The 24,571-nt window shown below is 32.1% G+C and overlaps 3 protein-coding genes and 1 pseudogene across 5 annotated transcripts; 1 reads left to right on the forward strand and 3 right to left on the reverse strand.

Moving 5' to 3' along the window:
• On the forward strand, positions 1-3,290 carry LOC113854652 (arginine-glutamic acid dipeptide repeats protein). The gene is made up of 7 exons (XM_027485792.1): positions 1-163; positions 230-307; positions 1,077-1,115; positions 1,198-1,767; positions 1,851-1,943; positions 2,549-2,725; positions 2,841-3,290. Exons 1-7 carry the CDS (start codon positions 71-73, stop codon positions 2,964-2,966), a joined length of 1,176 nt encoding a protein of 391 aa, XP_027341593.1. The 5' UTR covers positions 1-70; the 3' UTR covers positions 2,967-3,290.
• An 841-nt stretch (positions 3,291-4,131) lies between these two features.
• Positions 4,132-10,041, reverse strand: LOC113854319 (CRM-domain containing factor CFM3A, chloroplastic/mitochondrial-like). Of its 2 annotated transcripts, XR_003502749.1 has the most exons (10): positions 9,313-10,041; positions 8,679-9,123; positions 8,469-8,599; positions 7,450-7,794; positions 6,556-6,712; positions 6,188-6,480; positions 6,043-6,102; positions 5,147-5,230; positions 4,589-4,775; positions 4,132-4,382 (listed from the first exon to the last, which is right to left on the reverse strand). XR_003502749.1 is itself a non-coding variant. In XM_027485255.1 (9 exons), exons 1-9 carry the CDS (start codon positions 9,967-9,969, stop codon positions 4,677-4,679), a joined length of 2,271 nt encoding a protein of 756 aa, XP_027341056.1. In that variant the 5' UTR covers positions 9,970-10,041; the 3' UTR covers positions 4,463-4,676. The 2 variants fall into 2 exon arrangements, 1 of the variants encoding a protein (XP_027341056.1); XM_027485255.1 differs by lacking the exon at positions 4,132-4,382 and having other exon boundaries at positions 4,463-4,775.
• A 3,620-nt stretch (positions 10,042-13,661) lies between these two features.
• Positions 13,662-15,237, reverse strand: LOC113855798 (annotated as a pseudogene).
• Positions 15,238-17,778: 2,541 nt separating this feature from the next.
• LOC113853828 (synaptotagmin-4-like) lies at positions 17,779-24,198 on the reverse strand. 2 transcript variants are annotated; one of them, XM_027484482.1, is made up of 14 exons: positions 23,591-24,198; positions 23,252-23,326; positions 23,070-23,177; positions 22,745-22,777; positions 22,568-22,657; positions 21,806-21,922; positions 21,510-21,647; positions 20,857-21,276; positions 20,535-20,669; positions 19,774-19,992; positions 19,347-19,628; positions 19,027-19,164; positions 18,386-18,688; positions 17,779-18,260 (listed from the first exon to the last, which is right to left on the reverse strand). In XM_027484482.1, exons 1-14 carry the CDS (start codon positions 23,792-23,794, stop codon positions 18,033-18,035), a joined length of 2,490 nt encoding a protein of 829 aa, XP_027340283.1. In that variant the 5' UTR covers positions 23,795-24,198; the 3' UTR covers positions 17,779-18,032. The 2 variants fall into 2 exon arrangements, with proteins under 2 accessions (XP_027340283.1, XP_027340284.1); XM_027484483.1 differs by having other exon boundaries at positions 17,841-18,260; positions 19,027-19,152; positions 23,591-24,196.
• Between the last annotated feature and the right edge of the window lie 373 nt (positions 24,199-24,571).

Below are 24,571 nucleotides of genomic sequence, written 5' to 3' on the forward strand. Positions count from 1 at the left end.
TTCTCCTTGAATTTTCTATATTTCATAACAAAACTAACGGCACTGAGTTTCTGGCATTCTAGGCTGAACAATGGCCGGAAAACAGGTCGGCGGCGAGGGGTTGTCGGCGAACATGGCCGGAATGTCGAAGAATCAGCTCTACGATATCATGTCCCAGATGAAGGTACGTCACATTATGTTTTTAAGTCTTGACGAAGAACACGCTAACGATGTCTTTGTTCTCCCTCAGAATCTGATAGAACAGAACCAGCAGCAGGCCAGGCAGATCCTCATCCAAAACCCTATGTTAACCAAAGCGCTTTTCCAGGTTCTTAGGGTTTTTTATTTTCTATCTTTTTTTTCTTTTCTCCTGATTTTGGCTCTTGACTAAAGGCTTCGAATTTCGCTTATGCATGTTCTAAATTTCAGTTAAAAGCATTATTGGCGACCATATGCACGTATTTGATAGTTACAGTCGTATGGATATGTTCTGGTGATTGGATTTAGAGGAGTTATTTTCCCTAATGCTGGATGTTTTGACATAAGATTAAACCCTAAGGGGTACTATGATGCATGGATAGTTATTTCATTTCAACTTTCTTATTATTTGGTTTATAGAAACAGTTTTCACTCTTTACTCGTGGTTATTGACTCATGGGCACCATTTCAAACTAGTAATGTTCATTTCTCTCTGTGCCCTTGACAATTTACTGGCCAGAGTTTGAGGTTATGAAGATTAGCTTTATGTTCAGACCTCCTGATTGCTACTCTTAAATATTTATTTATTTCTTTGTCACAGTGAGATTTTTTAGGGGTCCCTGATGCTTCATGGATGTGTATTTGGAAACTTATGAATTATGATTGCCATTGGAGCAATTGGTTTGATATTTGTCTATAGTTTGTATATGTGTACTGTAGTTTTTTCAGCATTTTAATTATGTTCTAATATTGAGTTCCTTAATGAATAGAGTAGTGTATATTTTAATTTAGTTTTATTTTTTAGTAACCATAGTTTATTTCTGAAGGGCTTCAGCTACATTACCCTTCGTTATTTGTTTAACTTTGAAGTTTTCTCTCATTTTGTTTTGTTTAATCAGGCACAAATTATGCTTGGAATGGTGCAATCACCTCAAGTGGTACGCTTTTTACTTCATATTATATCATTTTCACAGCCTTCCAGTGGTAGCAATTTGGATATTAAAAATTCTTTGCTTCTAGGTTCCAAAAGTTCAGCCAATGGCTTCACAGAACAGTCAGCAGTCAGTACAGCCAACTCAACAGCCAAACATTCAGTCTGCTCCATTATTGCCTGGGCACAGTGGTGTGCAGGATCAAGCTGGTGTATCTCAAACCCAAATTCCTCTGAGGAAACACCAAAACCAACCTTCAGTGCCAATTTCATCTACTGCTGTTCCTCCAATGAGTCACCAATCTCAGCCCATGGCTGCACATTCTTTGCCAATGCCACAACAACCTAAAGGACATTTGACTCCCCAAGTGGCTCCAGTGTCTCTTCCACAATCGTCACAACTTCCAAACATACCTCCCCCTTCTCTTCATTCATCTTCCCAGCCCCTTCATCCAACTCAAATGCCAACTGTTTCCAGTCAGTTACAACAACCATTGCAGGCACCTGGATTTCCACATATGCCTCTGCAACCACTGCTACCATCACAGATCAGACCACCTTCAGGGCCAACCTTCCATCCCCAGTATCCCCCACAGATGGGTGCAAACTTAGGTTTTCAACATGCTGGTGCTCACAATCTTCCACAATCCATGTTTCACGTAAGTTGAATATTTCAGATTATTCATAATCTAATGGCATGATTCATTTGAGTTGAATGTTGTGTTGTTGATGAAATTTTCAGCCAGGTACAAAACCTCCTGCTAGTGTTGGATCCACATTCCCACAGGGACAGGCACCACTTCCAAGTCAACAATCATCTCAGTCACCTTATCAGGTATGCTGAGCTACAACTGCTGGTTAACACTTAAAGACTGTGATGGTACCATGAATTATGATATAAACAATTATGCTTTATGGCACCTTCATTGCTGGCTTTGTAAGGCTTTCTTGTTAACATTAAGAATTTATGGCTTCTTGTCTCATTAGGTAGTTAAACCTAACTTGTCTGCAGTAAAGTGAAGTCTTCTGTTTTCAGGATAGGATTTTTTCCCTGAATTAATAGAACATTATGCTAACTGCTAGTAGTAATGGCACTCTTGCTGACAATGTTGGTTTATAAAGTAGCTTTAACAACAAAAAAATTATGTTTTATACAAAATATATTTTTCCATGCTTTAGTGAAACACCTAAAATTTTTTGATATATTTTTTTTCCTTGCACTTGTGTGAATCTTCTGTGTACGAAACTGACAATTTATTCATGACAAATTTACCAGCGCACCATTTGAATTCGCCATTGAGTTACTTAATCCGTTTGGCTAGTTGACAAGCATGTTGGCTAGCATTTGACCTAAACTCATGTTTACATGATTATGTGACCTAATATCTGTGCTTTGTGCTATTTGGTTATTCACATGCTAAAGTGATGCGTGCTTGTTAGGTTGGGAATATGCCTCTAGGGCCCGATTTTGGCAATCAAGCTGGAAATGCAATGCAAGTAGACAGAGGGTCTTCTTGGATGCCTGGTCCCTCAGAAAACCTACCACATCTTTCTGGACCACCATCTGTCATTCCTGGTCAGATGGGTGCTGCTAATCAGCCTCTTCGGCCTCCTGCGGTAATTATGAGTTATCATTTAGTTTGTATAAATAGTTATGCAGTTGGAAGCAAAAAAAGAAAAAAGAAAAAATAGTTCTGCAGCCTGTTGATGTTCTTTTCTTGTGTGTGTGCAGTTGACACCAGAGATGGAGAAGGCACTGCTTCAGCAGGTCATGAGTCTCACACCAGAGCAGATAAATCTTTTGCCTCCAGAACAAAGAAATCAAGTGCTGCAGCTACAACAGATGTTGCGTCAATGATGCAATACGCGCCATACACCATGAAAGTTAGGCAGTCTAAATCCTTCCAGTTTTGCAGAGATTGCTGTGTCATGTGTATATATTCATACTCATTGTCTGCGAAGTTTTGTAGAAACTGATACAAAATTCATGTAACAAATTATAGACCATATAATTCCCCTGAAATTTGGTGGTCTTATTTGCTAAACTATGTACCATTTTCACATATTCGATATTTTATCGTTAATTTCTACAACACAATTCTATCCGATGTCTATGTATAAAGGCATTTTATCTTCACTAACTTTTTGCCTAATTTTTTTTTTCGCTTATTTACTTTATTTTTAACATTATTTTTATCCATTTAAATGATTGTGTAGTTGTTTAATTTTTTTAACCATTTATTTTGCCATTTGAATATAGTAATTCATTTACATGATTATTTTTTTTTATCTCACTGATTTGAATTACTTTTCTCCGTTCACTTTTTCATATATTCACATTTTTTAACTTATTTTTCTTGTCCAATTAAATAAGTGTTTCCTTAATATTTTCCATTATTTATATGATTTTTGTGTCCATTTGATAAAAATTCCTAAAAAGGTATTTTAATAAATTATCTCAAACAGTACATTTTACAGGCAACTATTTTTTCATAATAGTAAATTCTTAAGTCTTCACTTAGTTCTTAAAAGATAAATTACTTATCAATCATATTAGTTCATACATGATAAAATTTATGATAGTTTATATTTTTACATATTAGATATCAGATTTAGTATTTAATCAACAAACCGTAGAATGTTCCATCAAAATTTACAACCCTAAACAAGATCAGGTGTACAAATGTCACGTCCTAGACAGCTGATTGAGCATAGATATAGGTGTTTTTGGGCGAACTTATAGATAAATTTTTAAAAGAGAAAAAATAAAAATAATGAATAATTATTTTCATAAGCTAAAAATAATTTATTTTTTTAAGTTTTAGAGAAATTAAATAAGATTATCTTCTAAAAAATAAAGTATAACTTAATTTCAATTTATAAAAAAAAGTTTTATTAATTTTTATAGTTTTTTTTTTTCCAGACCAAGCCATTGAAGGAAAGAAAAAGGTATTATTTCAAAAGAAAAATACTAACACACTTTCTAACAAATATTTTCAAATAATTACTACCACGCTTTCTAACAAATTTTATAATTTTTAATAAATTTTAACTAATATCTACAAACGTTAGAATATAATAAAAAATTGTGTAGGGAATTGCTTATCCATACTACTCAAACTTCAGCCAACATCTTAAACGATACTATCTCAGAGCAGTGGAAGTTCAACTGAATTCGCGAGGGATTTTGTAGACACATCTCAAATTCCAGAACGAGACTCCAGATCTTCAACTCATGCGATTCAAACTGCTGTAAATCTTCCTCTTGATAACCCTACATGTAGGGAAAATTACTGATAAATGAAACACTTGATGCTATTAATTAAAACGAGCAAGAAATAAATGCACTGGCTTTTCGAAAAGAAATACGTTGGCTTTAAAAGAAAATAATGCCTCGTCTGATCAAGAAAATTCGAGAAGATCAATCTTTCTTAGAATGCAGTATATGAAAATTGAAGTGATGGACAGCAAAGTTGATACCCAGATGGCTGCAGTGAAATGACAGATGTCAGTCAGGGACTTCATTGCAAACATGCCAACCTGTCTTCATAGAAAACCCATCTTTTTCTCAGTTTGAAAACTCGGACTCCTCAACAATGTAATCACTGTATTCTTTGTCATCCAAATCACCATTATTATCATCGTCGTCCCAGCCTTCATCCTCACTCTGCAAAACAACAACCAGAAGTTAATTCATTTTCACTGTGATTAAAAACTATATTTGTATTTTAGTTTCTTTCTGATCCTTACTCTATATGATAATAAATTTGATGTTACAAAGAATCTCGATACTCTCCCTTGAAGAAACAAAAGAATCTCAATACTCCATTTTAGGCATATTTCCATATAAGATCCCAAAGCTTGCATCTAGGATTTTTATAAGAACTTGAACTACAATTACGCGGAGAAATTATATACAGGTGCTGTTATTTCATATTAAATGAAATGTACATGGAATTATTTGATAAGCTTTACATAATAAAGCAAGGAGAGCCGAGGGGTACATAATAAAGCAAGGAGAGCCGAGGGGTATCTTACTTGAGTGAATACTGATATATGGTCTATTTGGTGGTGGTCCTCTATATTCCACCTATCTTCAGGCCCTAAATCTTGAGACAAACCCTATGAATAATTTAAATTAAGATTAGTTTGTCATACAGACTTTAAACCTGATGGTGACCTGTTAGTATGTCAACAGTAGATACAACCATCACATTCACGTGAACACACTAAAATTCTAGAAAGATTTAAATGCAGTAGGAAAAATTCAAGGTGAAGACTGAGCATATAACAAATTAAATATCAACCATTCAAAAAAACTATTTGGAAATAGTCGATGATTTTCAGCAAAAGATCAGTCCCACATGTTGAACTTATAGAAGACCCAGTAACACATTGCATTTTAACTACTTAAAAAGCCTAAAAGCATACACAGATGTCAATACATGAATGGATAATTCGGTATTTATAAACATATCCTCATACTAAAGAATATTTTAACAAATAGAGACCAGGCATATCACATCAAAGAGAGCATCAATTAAAATGTTAATAAAAAATGTGGCCAATTAAATATTGAGTTCAACACTGCTTTCAGTTTTAGAAGAAAAAAAGAACTTCATGTGGTTGACATAATCTAGGGTTAGAGCTTTGCTGACTGTGAAATAAGATGTCTATATTTAAAAAAATTGCACAAGCTCAGGAAAATGGCACCTAAAAGTTGACATAATCTTAGTCAATCAGTCTTAGCGCAGAACACAGAAAGGTTTAAATTGCTAAGATTGATCAAAGATTAAGTAAACCAGAAAGTACAATGCAAAACCCAAGATATATGGATGGAGAGTTGTCTCACTCTCTTCAATTTATTGGGTATGTACCAATTAATCTGTTTTAGGTAAATGCAACAATAGAAATTATGCTAAGTCAATACTTACAAATTCATTTTTCATTTCTTCTATTTTTTCCCCCAATTCAGTTATATGCTGACTCAGAGCCTGCACAACTTATACAAAATCAAATGTGACATCACAGATACAAAGAGTAAAATAAATTTGTAATTTTACATAAAAAAATTGGAACCTCGTGCCGTTGCATGGCTATTGAACGCTGCAATGCCTTTGCCTTTGTTAGAAGATTTCTAGGCCTCAGAGTCATGGGTCGCCTGTAATTCTTTCCACGATAGTAAATAAGAGAAAATCCTTTGGGAACTTTATCTATTGCTATTAGTATTCCACCACTCTCGTATTCAAGTAACCTAGCTGTGTCTTTAACAAAAGCAAGGGTCTTTTGTTTTGTTATTAATTTAACAAGTTCTCGATGTTTCCAATGCAAATGCATATTCTCAATAACCCCAGCAAAAACACCACGTACTCCTGCAGATTATCAAACAGCTGTTGGTATTGCATCATTGTATTATAGCAACTTTCATACAACTGATTATTACCCACCGAGTTGCAAGAATGCCTTCATTTTCAAACCAACAGTATGGAACATAACACGTTCTTCATCTGTGATTGTTTCCTTATCGTAATCAGGACCAGCTGGAACCAAGGATGCTTCTATTTTAGCTAATAGCTTTTCCGCTCTAAGCCTTTTGTCCTGGGCCTGTTCATAAATGACTTTTAAATCCAAATAAATTAAATTAAAATTAATAAACACAAAAGATAAGTTAAAGATCTTCCATTCTATCCAACATGTGCAGCATAACCATATAGAGTTGAAATAAGATACAGCCAGTTGATTCAGGCTTTTGAAATTCGGACAAAATCAAAAGTCCAAATTGAACATTATAAACCAGCAAGCATACAAACATGTACCTCAATAACAATTATGTAAAATGTTTGAAACTTGAAAGGATTTGCATTATCATGAATTCAGAATTCCAAACTCGGGCCTAACCCCCTATGCTACCAATGCTTATTTGTTTGTGTTTTTTTTAATGGCTATTGTCTTGACATAGTTCTCTATCAAAAGGCCCTTGATGTTAAAGAACTTCATACACTGAATCACGGGTAATTATATACTATTTCTGCATCAAACTATTGGAAGTTCCTACCACCTTCAAAGCTGTATCTACTAAAAATAGCCCTAAAAAATCATACACTATTTTTTTAGAAACCTAAATAAATATTACAATGAATATATAACCCTGACTAGTTAAGATTTTGCATCAAAATGAGTGCTAAAGAACATTATGACCATACAAAAGTTCCACTTATCAAGACACAACCACAAACTAATTTACAGACTAATTATGTGCACATAACAAGCAAGATACTCTCAACCCAACACAACTATACTTTCTCAAGCATATAATTTTCATAAAACAATTAGATACTTACAACAGCTAGTTTACGTTCAATTTTTTTAACAAGCTTAAAATTCTTGGCTTCAGCAACCTCTTTCATCATCCTCTCATGTTCTTCAGTAGATATATCCCTTCTCCAACGTGCCTGAGCATCATAGAACTCAGCCAACGATCCTGCTTGTGCAGTTGATTCATCCTCCCCTGATGCAGTTACATCAACAGCTCTGCACCGCACCTTCTCCTCAGCATCCTGCACCTGTTTTGTCAATTCCTGTCTTTCAGCTAAAACAGCAGCCACACTGGTTGGAACAAAATCCTTCCCACGATATATTACAATGTAATATTTACTCCTTAGCAGCAAGGTACCTCCTGTTAATTTCTGCACATGAAACAAACAAACCAGTTTTCTAATATTCAAAAGAAAAAAAAAAATACTGCATTGTTCTCTCCTTTTAGAATATCATGAGTTAGCAACAAAAGAATGCACTATATTTGACTATGTAAATAAAATTTAGCTTTACCCAAATTATGTAGATCCAATGCAGGGAATCAGATTGGGATCTTCAATATAATATATTTATTTGTATGATAACATAAATATAGATAAACTCTATCATGTGAACAATGTTTTCAGCATAATTGGAGAAAACATATCAGTTCTTCAAGATAACATCAATTCTTTTTCATTACTCTCTTGTTCAAGTATTTGCTAGCTGATAAACTTGATGGTAAAGGAAAACCAACTAATTCCCTCAAAGATAACAAATTATAAACTTGGTTGGTGACTATCAGTATTATACAATTATTAAATAAAAGCATAATTGTATTGAAGACTTAAGGGGGCCATTGACATATTAACTGCACTATTAATTCTAATAATCTCATTACCCTATTTTATTTTATCAGCTCTGCAGCCTATTATGCATTTTTAATTCAACATAAAGTACTTTGCCCATAATGTGATGCATTCAGCTTCACGTGCACTCAATTTCCAATAATAGGATGTACTTCGTTTCACGATACCACGCTTAAGCTCAATTTTATACCACAAACCTTAAGCTCCTGAGCCATTAGTTCATTGTTTGTATTCACGATACCACGCTTGACAGCTAGCTTTGCAACTAAGCTTTTCTCCCAAAGCCTAAGAATTGCACATGCCAGACCTTGAAGGTTTCTATTTCTCCCTTAAAATAGATCAGCACAAGATTTATATCAGGAAAAGAAAAATAAATTCAGCAAAACAGTGTAGCAGATGAATTTTACCCAAGGCAAAGTGACAAGGAAGAGATTTGGCATGTCTCCGCATGTTTGTCAGTTCATCGTCAGTTAATCGTGGACGCACCCCGGCAGGAAGAAGCCTAAGAGGCGTCTTGTAACCAGGAACTGTAGGGGGAAGTAAATCAGCATCAACAGGAAGAATTCCAGTACCCCACCACTCCACAAAACGGGGACCAAAACCATCAAGCATCCTATTGAACTCTGCTTCCTCCGGTGTCATGCTCTCCTCAGCTTGTTCTTGATTCCACACACCAGTCTCCCTCTCTTCCAGCGACGAGGACATTGCATTACTATGCACAGAGACATCCGGCACAGAAAGGCAATCATCACCTTCCTTTTCATTCAGTCGTGTCGGCCCTCGATAATCCCTACCACGGTACACCCACATAATACTCCCTGACCTCCATATAACTAACCCTCTCGTTCTACGCTGCACAATGCTACAAGAATTCAGTCCTCATAAATCCTTCAACAGTCAACACAATGTGATAAACATTATCAAAACCAACATTCCATTAATTATAATACAATTATGAATACGATTGTACTTCGTGCAGCGAAATAAATTGACCAAAACATGAACCACTAGCTGAAGTTTTTTCAAGTAAGAGAAAGAAACCTCGACCAGTTGATGAGCTAACTTCATATTCTGAGCCAGAAGCTCGTGAAATTTGAGCCTGACCAACTCGTTGCTTCTCCAGTGATGGTGAATCTTGTGAAGCACGGCTTGCGTGAGGCCAGCTTTGGGAACAGTGACCTTCTCCTTAAGACGCATTCCGAGCGTTCGCAATCGGGTTAGCTCCTGCTCCTCAAGCGTTTCTTCTGCCAAACTCGGCACCTTAACCTCCTCCTTCTTCTTCTTCTTCTTCTTCTTCTTCTGCTTCTTCAGCTCCTTTTCCTCTTGCTTCTCCTTCTCCTCGTCCTTGTCCCACGGCAAAAGCATCTCGTCGGAGCGAACCCATTCTCGGCGCAGGAAATCATCGTCTCCGGCAGAGTCGGGATGGTGGGAAGCCAACCCTAAATTGCGCAAGCGAAGAGCGATTCTCTCGATGGCGTTGTTGGCTTTATCGATGTAGGGTGAGGGAAGAGGGTCAAACAAGTCGTCGTGGTTGTTATCGTGATGAGGGACCTTTGGGGTTGCGAGTGAAGCGAAGCAGTTGAGAGTGAGAACGCGAATTCGAACTGGGAATTTGTATTTGAGACTGAGAGTGGAAGAGGAAGAGGGTGAAGCTATTGGGAGTGAGGATAGTAAAGCACTAGTCAGCCTCAAACCCATTTTCAGCAAGAATCACTTTTGCATTCTTTTTCCCTCCTCTCTTCATGCATTCTTCTTTTCCTTTCCAATGTAATGCAAAAATCATAACAAGGTTCCACCAATGGATTGCATCTTGCTAAGTGCCAACTCAAACAATACAACATTATATTATATCTAAGATATTTTTCCAACACTGACTTTATACATATAACACATACACTCCTCTGTTAACATAATGTAATGTAATTTTGAGTATTTTTCTTTTTTATGCTAAATTTATTCTAATTTGTCAAAAACAATTACTAAATTCGGATTTTTTGGTAACTATATGCATACTATACTAGATATTATATCCGTGCATTTTATTTTTATTAAATTAATTTATTTTAAAATATAAAATATATAATTTAAATATAAAAATTTATAAATATAGTAAAAAAATTATTATATTAAATATAATTACACTAAAAAAATTATAAAATACATTTTATATATAATATTTTTTATATATTCTATATATTTGTTATCTTTTTTAATAATAAGTATTTTTATTTCTTTTATTGATATTATTTTAGACAATACAATATATAATTGACCATAATTAAATATAGGTTTTGACAAATATAATCTAACATAATTTAATGATTATCTTTTATAAAGAGTCTTGTTCTATTGTACATTGTTAATATGTGATTGATGTTCTTAGGTAGGCATAATTGGCATTATTTCTTTGAGTTGCAAGCAATGGGAAGTAAATCTATTAAAATTTAAAGTATTCAAAAATTCTACGAGATACATAAGTTATTATTTAATTATTTGATTTGATTTATCATCTACAATTTTTAAAAAATTATTAATAAATAAGTAAACATAATTTTAATTTATAATTTGTATGATAAAATATTAATTATAAAATTAGTTATGATAAGCTCTATAGGTGTATAATTGAATTATATTAATAAATAAATACGCAAATATTATCACGGTTTATAATATTAATACTAATACATGCATGAATAAATTTTTATAATTATTCTCTAATTAAAATAAAGAAGTAAATTAATTTTAAAATATAAAATAATTTTAAATAATTATTTGTTAATGTAATAATAATAGAATTAATAAAATTAAGATAATATTTATTAAGATAATAATAGATCTAATAATATGTTGCATCTTAAAAAAGACCAACAAATAATAAAGTAAGATAACAAAATTATTTTATAAAAGACTTAAATGTTTAATGATATTTTACTTTTCAAATTCTACATAATATTAAAAGTATTTATACAGTATTACATTAAAAATAGTTCAATCTTCTAAATCTTCTATTGTTACCTTTTGTTCATCATTTTCTACTTCATCTTCCTTAAGTTATGATTTAAAAAAAATATCAAATATAAATTACTGTATGATATAAGAAATTTGAACAATATATTATAAATTTGATGACATTTTACTTTTTAAATTATACATAATATTAAAATGTTTATACAATATTGCAATAAAAATAGTTCAATCTTTTAAATTTTTCATTATTGTCTTTTGTTCACAATTTTCTGTTTTATCTTCCTTAAGTTGCAACCTAAAAAAAAATATCAAATATAAATTACTATATGATCTAAAAAATTTAAACAATATATTATAAATTTATAATCTATACATTAATTTCCTCATTCTTTTGGTAAAATTGGTATTTCCACAGTTGGAGATAGTTAGAGATATAGGTTTGATACAATCATCTGTTGGTGAATTCAGATCGTTAAGAAAAGTTCATTTATTTTCATTGCAACTTGTTGTTCTCCTACAAATCATGAAAAATAATGATAAATTTGATACAAATTAATCAGTTAAAAATAAAATTCAATACATGATATCATTTAAAAAAAATACAGCTTTATACTTACTTAAAAAATGAAATTGAAATATATAACATAATTTAGCGACACAAAATAAAAAATATCAAACTCAAAAATACATGTATTTACGTGGGTAGGTAATTCTTGACAGATAACATGATTGTAAAATATAAAGAAAAAGGATGACAATAGAAAGAACCTGAAGTTTTCAAAAGTTGTATAAACATAACTTATATAAGTAGAGATGAAGTACTACTTGGTGATATATGAAAAGTCAGAAAATAAAAAATTAATATAATAAAAGTTATCTTTTTATCTATATTATAGTTTACTTATTTTTTCATTAAAAATTTAATTGGATAATATATAATATAAAACAATAATTACCATTTAAATGTTAAATATAAGTTAAAAACAAAGATACATTTTTATTTATAATTAAAAGATAACTCGAGAATTTCATCAAATATTTTCAAAAGTATTTTTGTACAATTTAATCAATATTTTTTTTTCTATTTTCAATATTTAATGTAAAAAAATTTGAAATATATAATTTTATAATACCATTAGATCTTTTGAGCACATGTTCAATCAAACAAAATACTCAGCATGCTCAATTAATAATTCAAACAGATCTCATTGTTTGGGATAAAACACCAATGATAAATAGATTGGCTTTTGCTGCTCTTCGATGGGTCCCTCAAAGATATTGTGGGTTATAAATATCCTAACAACACGTCTAAGTCATTTGGAGGAAAAATGACATTTCTTGGAGTAGATTTTAGACAAATATTACCCATAATACCAAAAGGACGACGATAAGACATAGTTCAAGCATGCATTAATAAGTTGTATTTGTAGGATCATTGCAAAATTTATATGAGAATTTTCAACAACTCTTCAAGTCAAGAAAATTCTTAGCATATAAATTTAATAAATGGCTCATACAAGTTAGAGATGGAAACATACCAGCAATTAGTAAAGAAGGAGAAGACATTCTCGTGTGGATAAAAATTCCAAGCCAATATCTACTCAAGTCAATGGATGATTTACTCAAGCAAATTTTTGAAAGCACATATCCAAATTTCTAGGGTGAAAAATACCTTGAAGAGAGGGTCATACTTACTCCTTTAAATAACATTGTTGATAATATTAATAATTATATCATAAACATGGTTGAAGGATCAATAAAATATTACAAAAGTTCTGACGAGATTGACAAAGCAATTGATAAAATAACTGAGCAACTTATGTATCCCGTAAAATTCTTAAATACTTTAAATTTCAATGGATTTCCTCTCTATTGCTTGCAACTCGAAGAAAGAAGGTCAATTATGCTACTTAGGAATATCAATTCCCCATTAGAAATGTGCAATGGAACAAGACTCTTTATCATACATTTAGGAGAGTGGATAATTGAAACAAAAATAATTACAGAAAGCAACATTAGTGCTAAAATATTTATTCCGATGATAATTTTAACAGCAAGTGACTCCAAGTAGTCTTTCATTTTAAGAAGAAAATAATTTCTAATAAAAGTATATTATGTAATGACAATAAACAAAAATCAAGGACAATCATTAAATTATGTTGAATTACATTTGTCAAAACTTGTATTTAGTTATAGTCAATTATATGTTGCATTGTCTAAAGTAAAGTTAGCAAAAAGAATAAAAATCTTTATTATTAAAGAAGATGACAAATATATAGAATATACAAAAAAAAATATTTCATAATGTAATTATATTTAATATAATAAATTTTTTATTATATATTTTATATTTTAAAATAAATTAATTTAATAAAAATAAAATAAACTCGTGCATATTTACTAGTAAATATGTTAAAAATATGTTAGAATAACATACGAGACGGTTCCATGTGCGACTCAGTGAGTTGAAGATTCTTCTGCAACTCGCCGAGAACGGCTCTGCCCCCAGCGTGGATGCAGAAATGATCAAAAGCTAGTTTGAAGTTCGGAATGTAGGGCTTAACCCATGTCTGCTTAAGAAGCTTCCTGCGAACAAGAGAAAGGAAGAACATGAACTGCTCCGAAAAGGGAAGGACCAGTGGACCCAACGTTGTTATGTTTGTCTTCAAGGCGTCACCGGCCACCGCCATAAGCTCCCTCGCCACACACACCCCAATTTGTCCCTTATCGTCCTCTTTCTGGTACACCCAGTTGTAGTTCTTGTCATCGCCCCCCTTGTGGGTTCGGACGGTGTGGGCTAGCTCGTACTTGGACCGGGCCGATCCGAGGCCTTGTTGGAGAGGAGTATCTCCGCCCCGCCCATTTGGAAAATGCAGTTGCAGAGGAGCATGGAGCGGTCGTTTCAGAAGTACCAGTTGAGGGTTATGTTCTCAGTGCTCACCACCACAGCGTAGGAATTGGGGTTCGCTTTCAGAAGGTCTTTGGCAAGGTGAACGGAAATAAGTCCTGAGCTGCAACCCATTCCTCCAAGGTTGTAGCTCTTTATGTTGCTCCTCAGCTTGTAGTGGTTCACAATCATCGCCCACAGAGAGACGGCGTTGGGTTGAACAAGCTGCAATTCACCACTAGAATGTCATTGTCTTTCGGTTCAACTCCCGTTTTAGTGCTCCGAACATCACCGCCTCTGCCTCCAAACGTGCTTCCGCCATGCAGAGATTCGGTGGCCGAGAAGTGATTCCTCTTGGAAGGTACGTTTTGTCCTCCAAACTCGCTTTCGTTGACACCCGCCTCTGAAATTGAAGCGACTCTTCCTCGAAGGTTCCACTCTCCTCTGTCATCTTCAGGAACCCGTCCACCGAGATTTTGCGCTCCTTCTCCGGCTTGTAGCAGGCGAAGTCCACCAGGTAAACCGGTGGGGATCTCTTTGCTCGGTACAGAGCCAGGAGGAAGAGGAGGAGCGCTGAACCGGCGAGGGTCTCGGTATCGAGTTGGGAGAGGTGGTGGAGCTTTAGACCCATGAGAGACAGCAAGAGAGGCACCGCTATGGCCACCATCACAATGGTGGCGGCGTTGCATGAGTACCCGTATCCCAACTTCACGTACTTCAGCTTCACCGACTGAAGGAAATCCGGCAACTGTCGCCGGATTTTGATGACGGCCGAGGACGAATCCTTAAAGTCCATCTCAGCCGTCAATCTCTCCTTATCCATGTCTATGCTACTGGGACCCATTCCTTTTTTTATTATTATTTTTCCCTCTTGGACTTGGTGCTTTGTGATGTGTGTGTTAGTGTTTGCCGCTTAATTAAAGTTGGTAGTAGTAGTTTCTTCTCTCTAACTTATGTTTTGTGTTGTGTCTGAGAGGAGAGGAGAAGAGAAGAGGGGTTGTAGATTTCCTAGTTGTAGAGATTGTGATGTTTGTGAGAAGGGTGAGTTTGAGGTGTTTTATAAAGCAAACAGCAGGGAAGACTCGCGTTTGGAGGAAGCTGAACCATAATTGCTGTCTAGGAAAAAAAAAACAAAACTAAACAAAATGCTGAAACTCAAATGGAAGCAACGACTATGCTGGCTAGGTACTAGCTAGGCCTTCCCTTCAACTTTACGCCCAATACGCGGTTAGTTACTTAACACCCCGTCCCCGCAAGAAACCTATTATACTAGTATTACTTTGGTGTTGTTACTTTTATTCACAGTGAATATAAATTAATCTAATATTTATATATTTTTATATTTAAATTATATATTTTATATTTTAAAATAAATTAATTTAACAAAAAAATAAAATGTGCAATGCACGGACATATTTTTTAATAATTTATAAAAATTATCTATAATATATTTTTTTTACACTTTTAATTATTAGTTAAAATTTATAAAAAATTATAAAATTTATGAAACTCTCATTTTCAATTTAATAATTAATAAAATAATTTAAATTTGTAAACTTATTTTTTATTAAAAATTAAATTTAATAATATATATTATAAACTAGTAATTTTATAAATATAGTATTTTTAATTCAAATTATATTTTTTTATTGTTAATAAATATTAAAATATAGATTATATTAAAATAATTTAAATATATAAACTTATATTTTTATTAAAAATTTAATTTAACATTATATAATATAAACAAATAAATTTATAAATGTATTTTTTTTTTCAAATTATATTTTAGTATTTGAAGTAAACTAATTAATAAAAAATTTAAATATACAAATTTATCTTTTATTATAAATTTAATTTAACAATTTATAATATAAACTAATAATTTTGTAAGTTTAATTTTTTAATTTAAAATATATTTTAATGTTTGAAGTATATAATAAAATATAGATTATATTAAAATATAATAATTTTAATTCGTAAATTATGAAAAATATTATAACTAATTTTAATAACAATAATTTAAGCTAATTTATTGTATAAATATTTATGTTGTCAATTGTAACATAATATAACCATCAATACTAATAAATATTTTTTAAATACAATTCAAACATAATAAATATAAATAAAATATAATTTTAATTTATAAGTTATACATTTCAAATTTTAATGCACAGAGTAATAAATAAGTGTAGTTAATGTGAGTGACTTTATACATTCTGAATTTTAATGTATAGAATAATAAGTAGATGAAGTTACATATATAAAAATAATTTTTTATATTTCAAAATTTAATATACCAGTAATAAGTAAGTGTAGTCAATTTTGTATTAAATTAATTTATTTTAAAATATAAAATACATAATTTAAATATAAAAATATATAAATATAATAAAAATTTATTTGTCAAAATAAATTAATATTTAAAATATATATAATTTAGTATTTCTTAGCATAACATACAAATATTTTATTTTTAAAATATAAAAATAAAATGTATATTATTTCATGATATCATAAATTATTTATTATTATAAAATTTTAAATAAATAATTATAACAATAAATTATTAAATATAATAAATTTGTTAATATATGTTATAAAATTTAAATAAAAGGTCTTATAATTTTTTATTTATATATTTGTTTATATTTGTTGAACTAAATTTATATGATAAATTATCTATTTATAATTATAATTTAAAATTATTAATAAAATTTTACTATATAATTATTAAAACATGATATCATGTTTTTTAAAAATAATCTATGAGACTAATATATAAAAATTAAAGTATTTATTCATCTAATGTATAAAATTTTAAAAATCACCTTTAAATATCAATATATACAAAATTATATATTAATATTTAAAAATAAAAATAATTTATGAAAAATTTAATTTAATAATATATAATATAAAGTAATAATATTATAAGTGTTATTTTTCAATTTAATGTATATAATATAACCATAAATTCTAATAAATTCTTCTTAAATGTATTTCATAATAAGTATGAATGAGATATAATTTTAATTCATAAACTTTGAAAAATGTTGTAGTTAATTTTAATAAATTATAATTTAAGACAATTTGTAGTATAAATATTTACGTTGTTATTTGTAATATAATATAACCATCAATTCTAATAAAAAAAATTTTAAATACAATTCATCAAATTTAATAAAGATTCTTTAAATACAATTCAAAGATAATAAGTATGAATAAAATATAATTTCAATCAATAAATTTTATGTTTTGAATTTTAATGTAGAGAGTAATAATTAGATGCAGTTAATATAAATGACTTTATAGGTTTTGAATTAATTCTTTAAATACAATTCATCAATTCTAATAAAAATTCTTTGAAATAAATATAATTTCAATTCATAAGTTATACATTTCAAATTTTAATGCATAGAATAATAAGTGAGTGCACATAAGAGTGATTTTATAAGTTTCGAATTTTAATGCATAGAGTAATAAGTAAATGAAATCACATATATAAAGACGACTTTATACATTTCAAAATTTAATGCATAGGATAATAAGTAGGTGTAGTCAATTTTACATATAGATATATATAAATTGATAGATAAATATAGATAAATTATTTCCCTAAACCCTAAACTTTAAACTTATTTATTGAGCAATTATTACTTCATGTTAAAATAAATGTATTATCACAGTTTCATATTTTGAATTCAACTATAAAATTAATAAATGTAAAGACTATTAAAACTTTGAAGTTCTACAAAATTTAAATAAAGTATGTTGTAAACTACAAGAATCCTTGGATAAACATATACGGGAATCAATCCATGATGATTCCTATAAGAATATTTTACACTGGAAAATGAAAATTCAACTATTGATTAAGTGAAGTAGAGGCTGTTGATGAAGGTTAATTTCCACTTTGAGAAGAACTACTGGTAAGGGAAGAAGAAGAATTGACCATTTCCTGGCCCAGTTCATTTATTTTGCTCAGAAGAAGCATTTGCTCAGTCTCCAACTGTGCTATATACCCTTCTTTTGTATCCTCTAGAGTTTCTAATTCACTCAAAGTTGTAGACAGTCCTTCGAGATTTCCATCCTCTATTAAAGATCGAAACTTTTTCATCATCTCTCTTATCTGATAACATGTTTCAATTTTAACAATGTTAGAATAAACATTACTTCATCCTCAGAGCTGAAAAAGTAACATCACAGCTTGCATATAAAATAAGAAGTGTTTTCTGACATGCAGGATGATCTTACCTGGCTTGGAATTTGGTGTGATTTACTTAACGAAGGATCAGAGTCTTGTTCATGTCTCGTTTGCATCTCTGGAATTTTTCTTGTAATTTGGATGTGGATCTCACCACTTTTCACCCCTTGAAGAGGTATCCACTTGTCAGACATCTGGTTTGGAGGAAACCTTTGATATTCCACGACACATACACCTATACTTGATGTGGGAAGTAAAGCATTATGGTCCTTAACATGCAGTGTCAGGGGACTGCCATCGTCAAGGAACTCTAAGGTCTGGTTCCAACGAGGGTTGAGAGTTTTGTGTATAACCTTCCAGATAATGTCACAGTTGATGAGTAATTAACCCTTGCAAGAGTGAAATGATAACAGCGTGCAAATGCAGAGGAAAAATGAAATTTTGGGAACGATCAAGTGCCAAACTTCCATATCATGTGAATGATAAGCCAATATACTACCCTATAAAAATTTTGAGAACATGTGTTTTAATGAAAGAGCAAAGGCGAAATCATAGCTAGGTATAGTACTTTATAATCATCTACTGACTACTTTGCCATAATCATCAGTATGTATGCTGCAATGCTGATAAAATTTTAAATCCTAAGCACATGCTATTCATGCAAAAGAAACTACAGATGAAGTATTCTAACCTTTGTCCTTTTCTTCAAGTTTCCATAATTTACCCTCACATAGGGATCACTTGTCCCTCCACGATCAGCAGCAACAAGATCCCTTGCTTCAATAAGAACAAGTTCTATCCAACCATGGGCTGAATCCTGTGTTAGTTTCTAAGGAGTAGAATAGTGCATGTTAGAATGAATGTGTCACAGGTGAAAATTTAATATGGATAAAAAATAACTGAAGTGATACTAAACCAAGTATTAGCTTTGTGCATCCTTTTTTTTTGTTAATAATTTGTAACTAACTAGATTATTAAAAGAATCGCTAATTTCTTGTTGAAGAAGCATACCTTTGATCCTTCTAGGTCTTCCACCTTAACAACTTCTATTTTAAGTCTTAATTCACCAGAACTCACTCCTTCAAGAGGGATCCATACATCCTTGATTGACCCGTCCTCCAGTCCTTCCAAGTTTACACGTGCACTTCCCATATTTTCATCTCCAAAAATTTCTTCACTAAAGCACTTTACATTAAGGTATTCATCACCATCATTCTCATCAAATTCAAATAAATGATTCCAGACAGGATTTGGTGTAGTAGGATGAGGAGCAACATGGGTTCTCTTGACAACCTGAAAAGATTAGCAACAACAGAATTAGATAGTGTTATTTTGAACTTACATTTCATTTTACCTGTCAATAAATGCGGCAGGGACCCTAGCTAATCAATTAAATGATAAAGTATTCAGAGTCCAATTGAAAACCAGTATCACTGACCTTTCCATACTGCAACTTAATGTATGGTTCAAATTTTCCAAATTTATCTCTTGCAGCAAGGTCCTTTGCTTCCACAACAGTTATCTTGAGTTTCCTTCCAGTTTTTGACAGAAGATTTGATGATCCAATAAGTGATTGCCGAGAACTAGCATGGAGATTGTTCAAGCTATGAGAACCATCGGAAAATTGCCACTCTTTCACTACAATTTTCACCTTTAACTGAAAAATGAATTAAGAGAAGATGAATAAAACATTCCATTTACTAGTAATTTTATTCACATTGAGAAGAAGGTAAAACAGCTTTCAATTTTTAAGCACAAAATGGCATTGCAAGGACATTTTGATAGTGTCTCTCATGAAAAATCAGTCAGAAAATAAATAATAGAAAATTATGCAATATAAGTGTGTATCCTAAAAGAACCATTCATGAGCTTTCACCTAACATCTAAAACTTCCATAAAATCGGTCCTTGATTTGATATGAGAGTCCCTATGGACATGGAGGATGATTATGTTCCTTTTATATGGCACATGCATAAATAAATATAGAATACTTAGTTCATGCTATCAGATTTTTGTTCCTTAGTACTTAAACAGCATATGAATTAACTAGGAGTAGGAAGGAAGAACAGTGTTGCAAGATCTGATTAAGTGAAAATCACACACCGCTAGTGTAAGATAACCAAATTGTGTCTATCATAAAGCAAAGAGAGTTTGACATAAGGGGAGGAACTAATTATTTCACGGTCAAAAATATTGTACCTCTGCTGAGTTGGTCCCCTCAAATGGTACAACCATTTCAACTTCATCACCACAAAACTTTGCATGCTTTGCTATGACACCAGAATCTTTCCCTATTGCCCACATTATTGTTGAATCATCTTCAACATGTCTCATCTTCTCAAAGAAAAAAACAATAAATTAACCTATAATAGTAGATGATAGGCAGTTACCACACAGATTAAAAAGGGGCTTGTCAAAATAAATATATATTAATTTATTAATAGTCAATGTGATGTTCCCATACTCTCAATAATTATTCATCATATGGTTAGCTCAAAAGGGAGAACATTGATGACAGTACCTTGATTTCACAACTTGCTAGGTAGTCAAACTTGACGCCACTGGGGGGACTCTCATAAAGATTGAAGCGAACAATTCCCGTATTATCATGCAAAACCATATTAAATGTTTCATCCCATTTTGGAGTTGAGCCAGAGCTCACACCCGTCCTCCTTGTCAATTCCTCGACTTCTACCTCAACAAATGTCTGTAAGTTCCTGTCATCCATGTTGTTTTCTGAACATCCATTGACTATGCCATTTTCTTGCATCCAAGATGAGTTCCTCCTGAAGTAACTCCTAGAAAGTTTGTTTGCTGAAATCACTGAAACATATATAATGCCTCCAACAGCAGTTTTCCTCAAATTAACTACAGGCAAAGTGAAACACCGGCGCCGGGGTTCAACCATGGTTTTAACCAAGGTATCAGTAAAAAGTTTTTTCTGTATAAAAAAGGTAAACGTACAAATACAATCAGCATGAAACATCATTAACCAATGGGGAAAATTCAGAGAGAAAGTTAGCAAAAGAGACTTAAAACTGCTCTAGCATGTGAAGCAAACCACGAGATTTTCATAGATTATAGTTCCGAATTCACTTGTTTCAAACTGCTCTAGAAATAACAGTTATCGGCTTTCTCTAAAACTTTTGACAAATTAGATTCTCTGAAACACACCAGCCAAGGAGAAACACCAGGCAACTCAGTGGCTGATTGGCTTCCACCGCTTCCAAAGGCAACTCCTATTCCCACCTCAGGTGTCGATAAAAATGAATATAGAAGTGCTTTTCCATCCAAAATTGGTGTCACCAGAAGCTGCAAAAAAAATGTACATGATTAGATTATGAAAAGAAAAATGACCAATTCTAAGCCAATTCTAGCCTCCTAATTCATTTTCATATCTTCTATTTCATTTTATACAGCTTTGTTTCATGTCAGAGAAGCATAAATGCTAAGGACTTTATTTTACGTACATCACCCTTTATATGAAGACTGTTGATCAGAATTTTGGCAGTTCCAACCGAAAGCTTAGCAAGCATCAGAATGCTCATTTCACTGGTATCCCAATCAAAACCCATCTTTAGGACTCGCTGTCAAAATAAAAAACCGACAGCCAACAGGATAGTGTATTAAAATCTCAGATATGTGGAAATATATCAACCTTTCATAGTTATAGGACAAAGCATGAATCATAAGATAGACCTTAAACTAACAAACAAAGAGCATGAAGAAAAGGAGGAGGTAGACTAGCACAACTCTGCAAAGCAAGGGTAATAGAAAGAGGAATTCCACATATACTTAACCACTTGGATGGTATTTCACTCAGCTAATTTTTCAATGATTTATAGTATCAACTTCTCATACAATCTGACTTGTCAAAAGAGAAGTTCAAAGTTAATGATGAAATCTAGGTTCCGAGTCCTAGAATTGTTAATAGTTTAATTTTTAACTTGTACATTTAGTTAAGCATTTTTTTTCCAAATGATAGATGTGAAAAAATGTTGTTGGACCTTTCTGTTTTTGCAAAATAGAGATCACACAACACAAGCAGTTCAATTGAAGAGAAGACAACAAAAATAGCAAGAATAAACAAAGTTTTTTTGGTGATGATGCAAGAGTAAATTCACATAAAAAAAAAAAGGCAAAAGTAGAGATATAGACAGGAATCTGTTTAATTAAATATCTAAAAAGCCCTATAGAAGTGATATGTGAAATATGATGCATAGTCTTAAAACCTGACCACCAGAGGTTGACCATCGCATCCCTTGAAGACCCAAACTTGGGGGGCATGATCCAAGTGAAAACTCCTGCACCTCAACTTTTTCCTACATAAAGGATTGCTTTATTTCAGTACACATCTTCCAAGTTGAAACTCTTCAATAGGACCATAGATGAAAATGATTGTTACTTACTATAAATCTTGGTTTCCGGAGCTTTAAACGTTTCTGCACATAAAAGAAAGACAAAAGTTAATAGAGTAATTCCAGACTCACAGTGCAAAACTCCAATACAATAGCCTTCTATATGCAGAATTGCAGTTTGCAGATCTCATGAATATTAAAGCAATTTACTCATATGCCACAAAATCAAAATGAAGTAGAATATAATTATTTTAAGTGATCAAATTTAGAAATGGATGGAAGAAAATATATGCAAGGTAATTACAAGTTTTGAATGTTAAATAAAAATGTAAAATTACATCAATGTATGAAATGGATAAAAAAGGGGAAATTTCACCTCAACTATGTTTGATAACCTTCTTGATAACCTAGGGTTAAAATAGTTGGACCAAATTTGTGTCGATAGCAGATTCAACCACTCACAGTGTTCCACTGGTGTCATGGGCTACATTCAAGTTGAAATCAGCTTCATAAAGCTCAGTGAGAATGCAAAAGGGAGAATTGAAATGAAGAAGGTACCGAGGTGTTGAGTATGATCCGGTTCCATTTCTTATTCAAGTCCTCCTCAAGTAGTTTGCGTTGATAGTTTCCATACTGCAAGTAAAAAAAGCAGTGTAATTGTTACCAACACAACAAAGATCATCATGGGGTTGTTGTGTGGCAAGCAATATTAACCATTTAACATAAAACCAGGACTAATTGCTGCAAGGGAAAAACAGAACCATTTGAAGAGAAGATAAAAACCAAAAGTCCAATTCATTGCCATAAATTGATAAAATTACAAAGTTTGAAAGAATATTATTGTTCGTTTATAAAAATAGCAATCAGGATAAAGATATTGAGAGAAGGATTACTCACTTGTATAGATCCCCATAAAGCAAGTGCAAGAGGAAGCCAATTGGAGAAAGAGAAGAACCATCTATGAATAGCCCAAGCAATCAAAATGAGAGGAATGAAGAGTGAAATCTTAGCCTCCTCCTTCAGCTTCACAAGATGGTTTAACAAGTCCACTGCAGCCTCTTCCAAACGAATGGGAATTAACATTTTCTCCCTACTACTCATTGCAATTATGGAAATGAAACAAAAGTTTTATTTATTTTTTAATTTTTATTTCCCTGATCTTGTAAGTTGATTATACTCGCTATGCATGGCAATTATAAGAAAGTCATGTGTGTGGGAGGGAAAAAGGAAAGACAACGAAACAAGAAAAGCATATTCTGGGAAAATGAGGAATGGAATGTTTGAGATCGTGAATAGAGGAATCAGAGAATAGTATTATGTAGAAAGAGATTAGAAGAGGGAAGTGGAAATGAAGTGAAACAGCCTCCTAAATCCCAACACAAAATCTTGACCTTCTGGTTGTTGGCAGCATAATTGCAAATAGCACCATCAGAACTACCCCAATTTCTGTGGTCAAAAATAAAAAATAAAATGTCCAACTTTTGTGGTTCATAATTCTACTTGGGTAGTGGGGTTCCCCTTTTTCTTTCTTCAGAAAATTGATCTAGTTTACTTCAACTCAAGTGTAGTACTTAATAAAAGTAAATCAGAATTAAAACCTCCTTAAATTTGTTGAGATTCGTCTTTTTTTCAGATAAGAGACTGCGGGTCCACACATGAAATGAAACTAATATTTTTTTGAAGTAAAGCAACACTGCCAAGTGCCAACACACACGGAGATAATGAGAATAAAGAGTAATGGACAAACATATATTTTTTCTGCGTAGACATGCGAGTCCCTGAACGAACAATTCGAGGATATTGATCAGTTGGCGTTACCTGCAAACTCAATTGATTTGTTTAATGTAAAGTAATACATTGTCGCATCACATGAAAATA

Source organism: Abrus precatorius, unplaced genomic scaffold, assembly GCF_003935025.1.
Source record: "Abrus precatorius isolate BTA unplaced genomic scaffold, Abrus_2018 Scaffold11, whole genome shotgun sequence".
Classification (NCBI taxonomy): Eukaryota; Viridiplantae; Streptophyta; class Magnoliopsida; order Fabales; family Fabaceae; genus Abrus; species Abrus precatorius.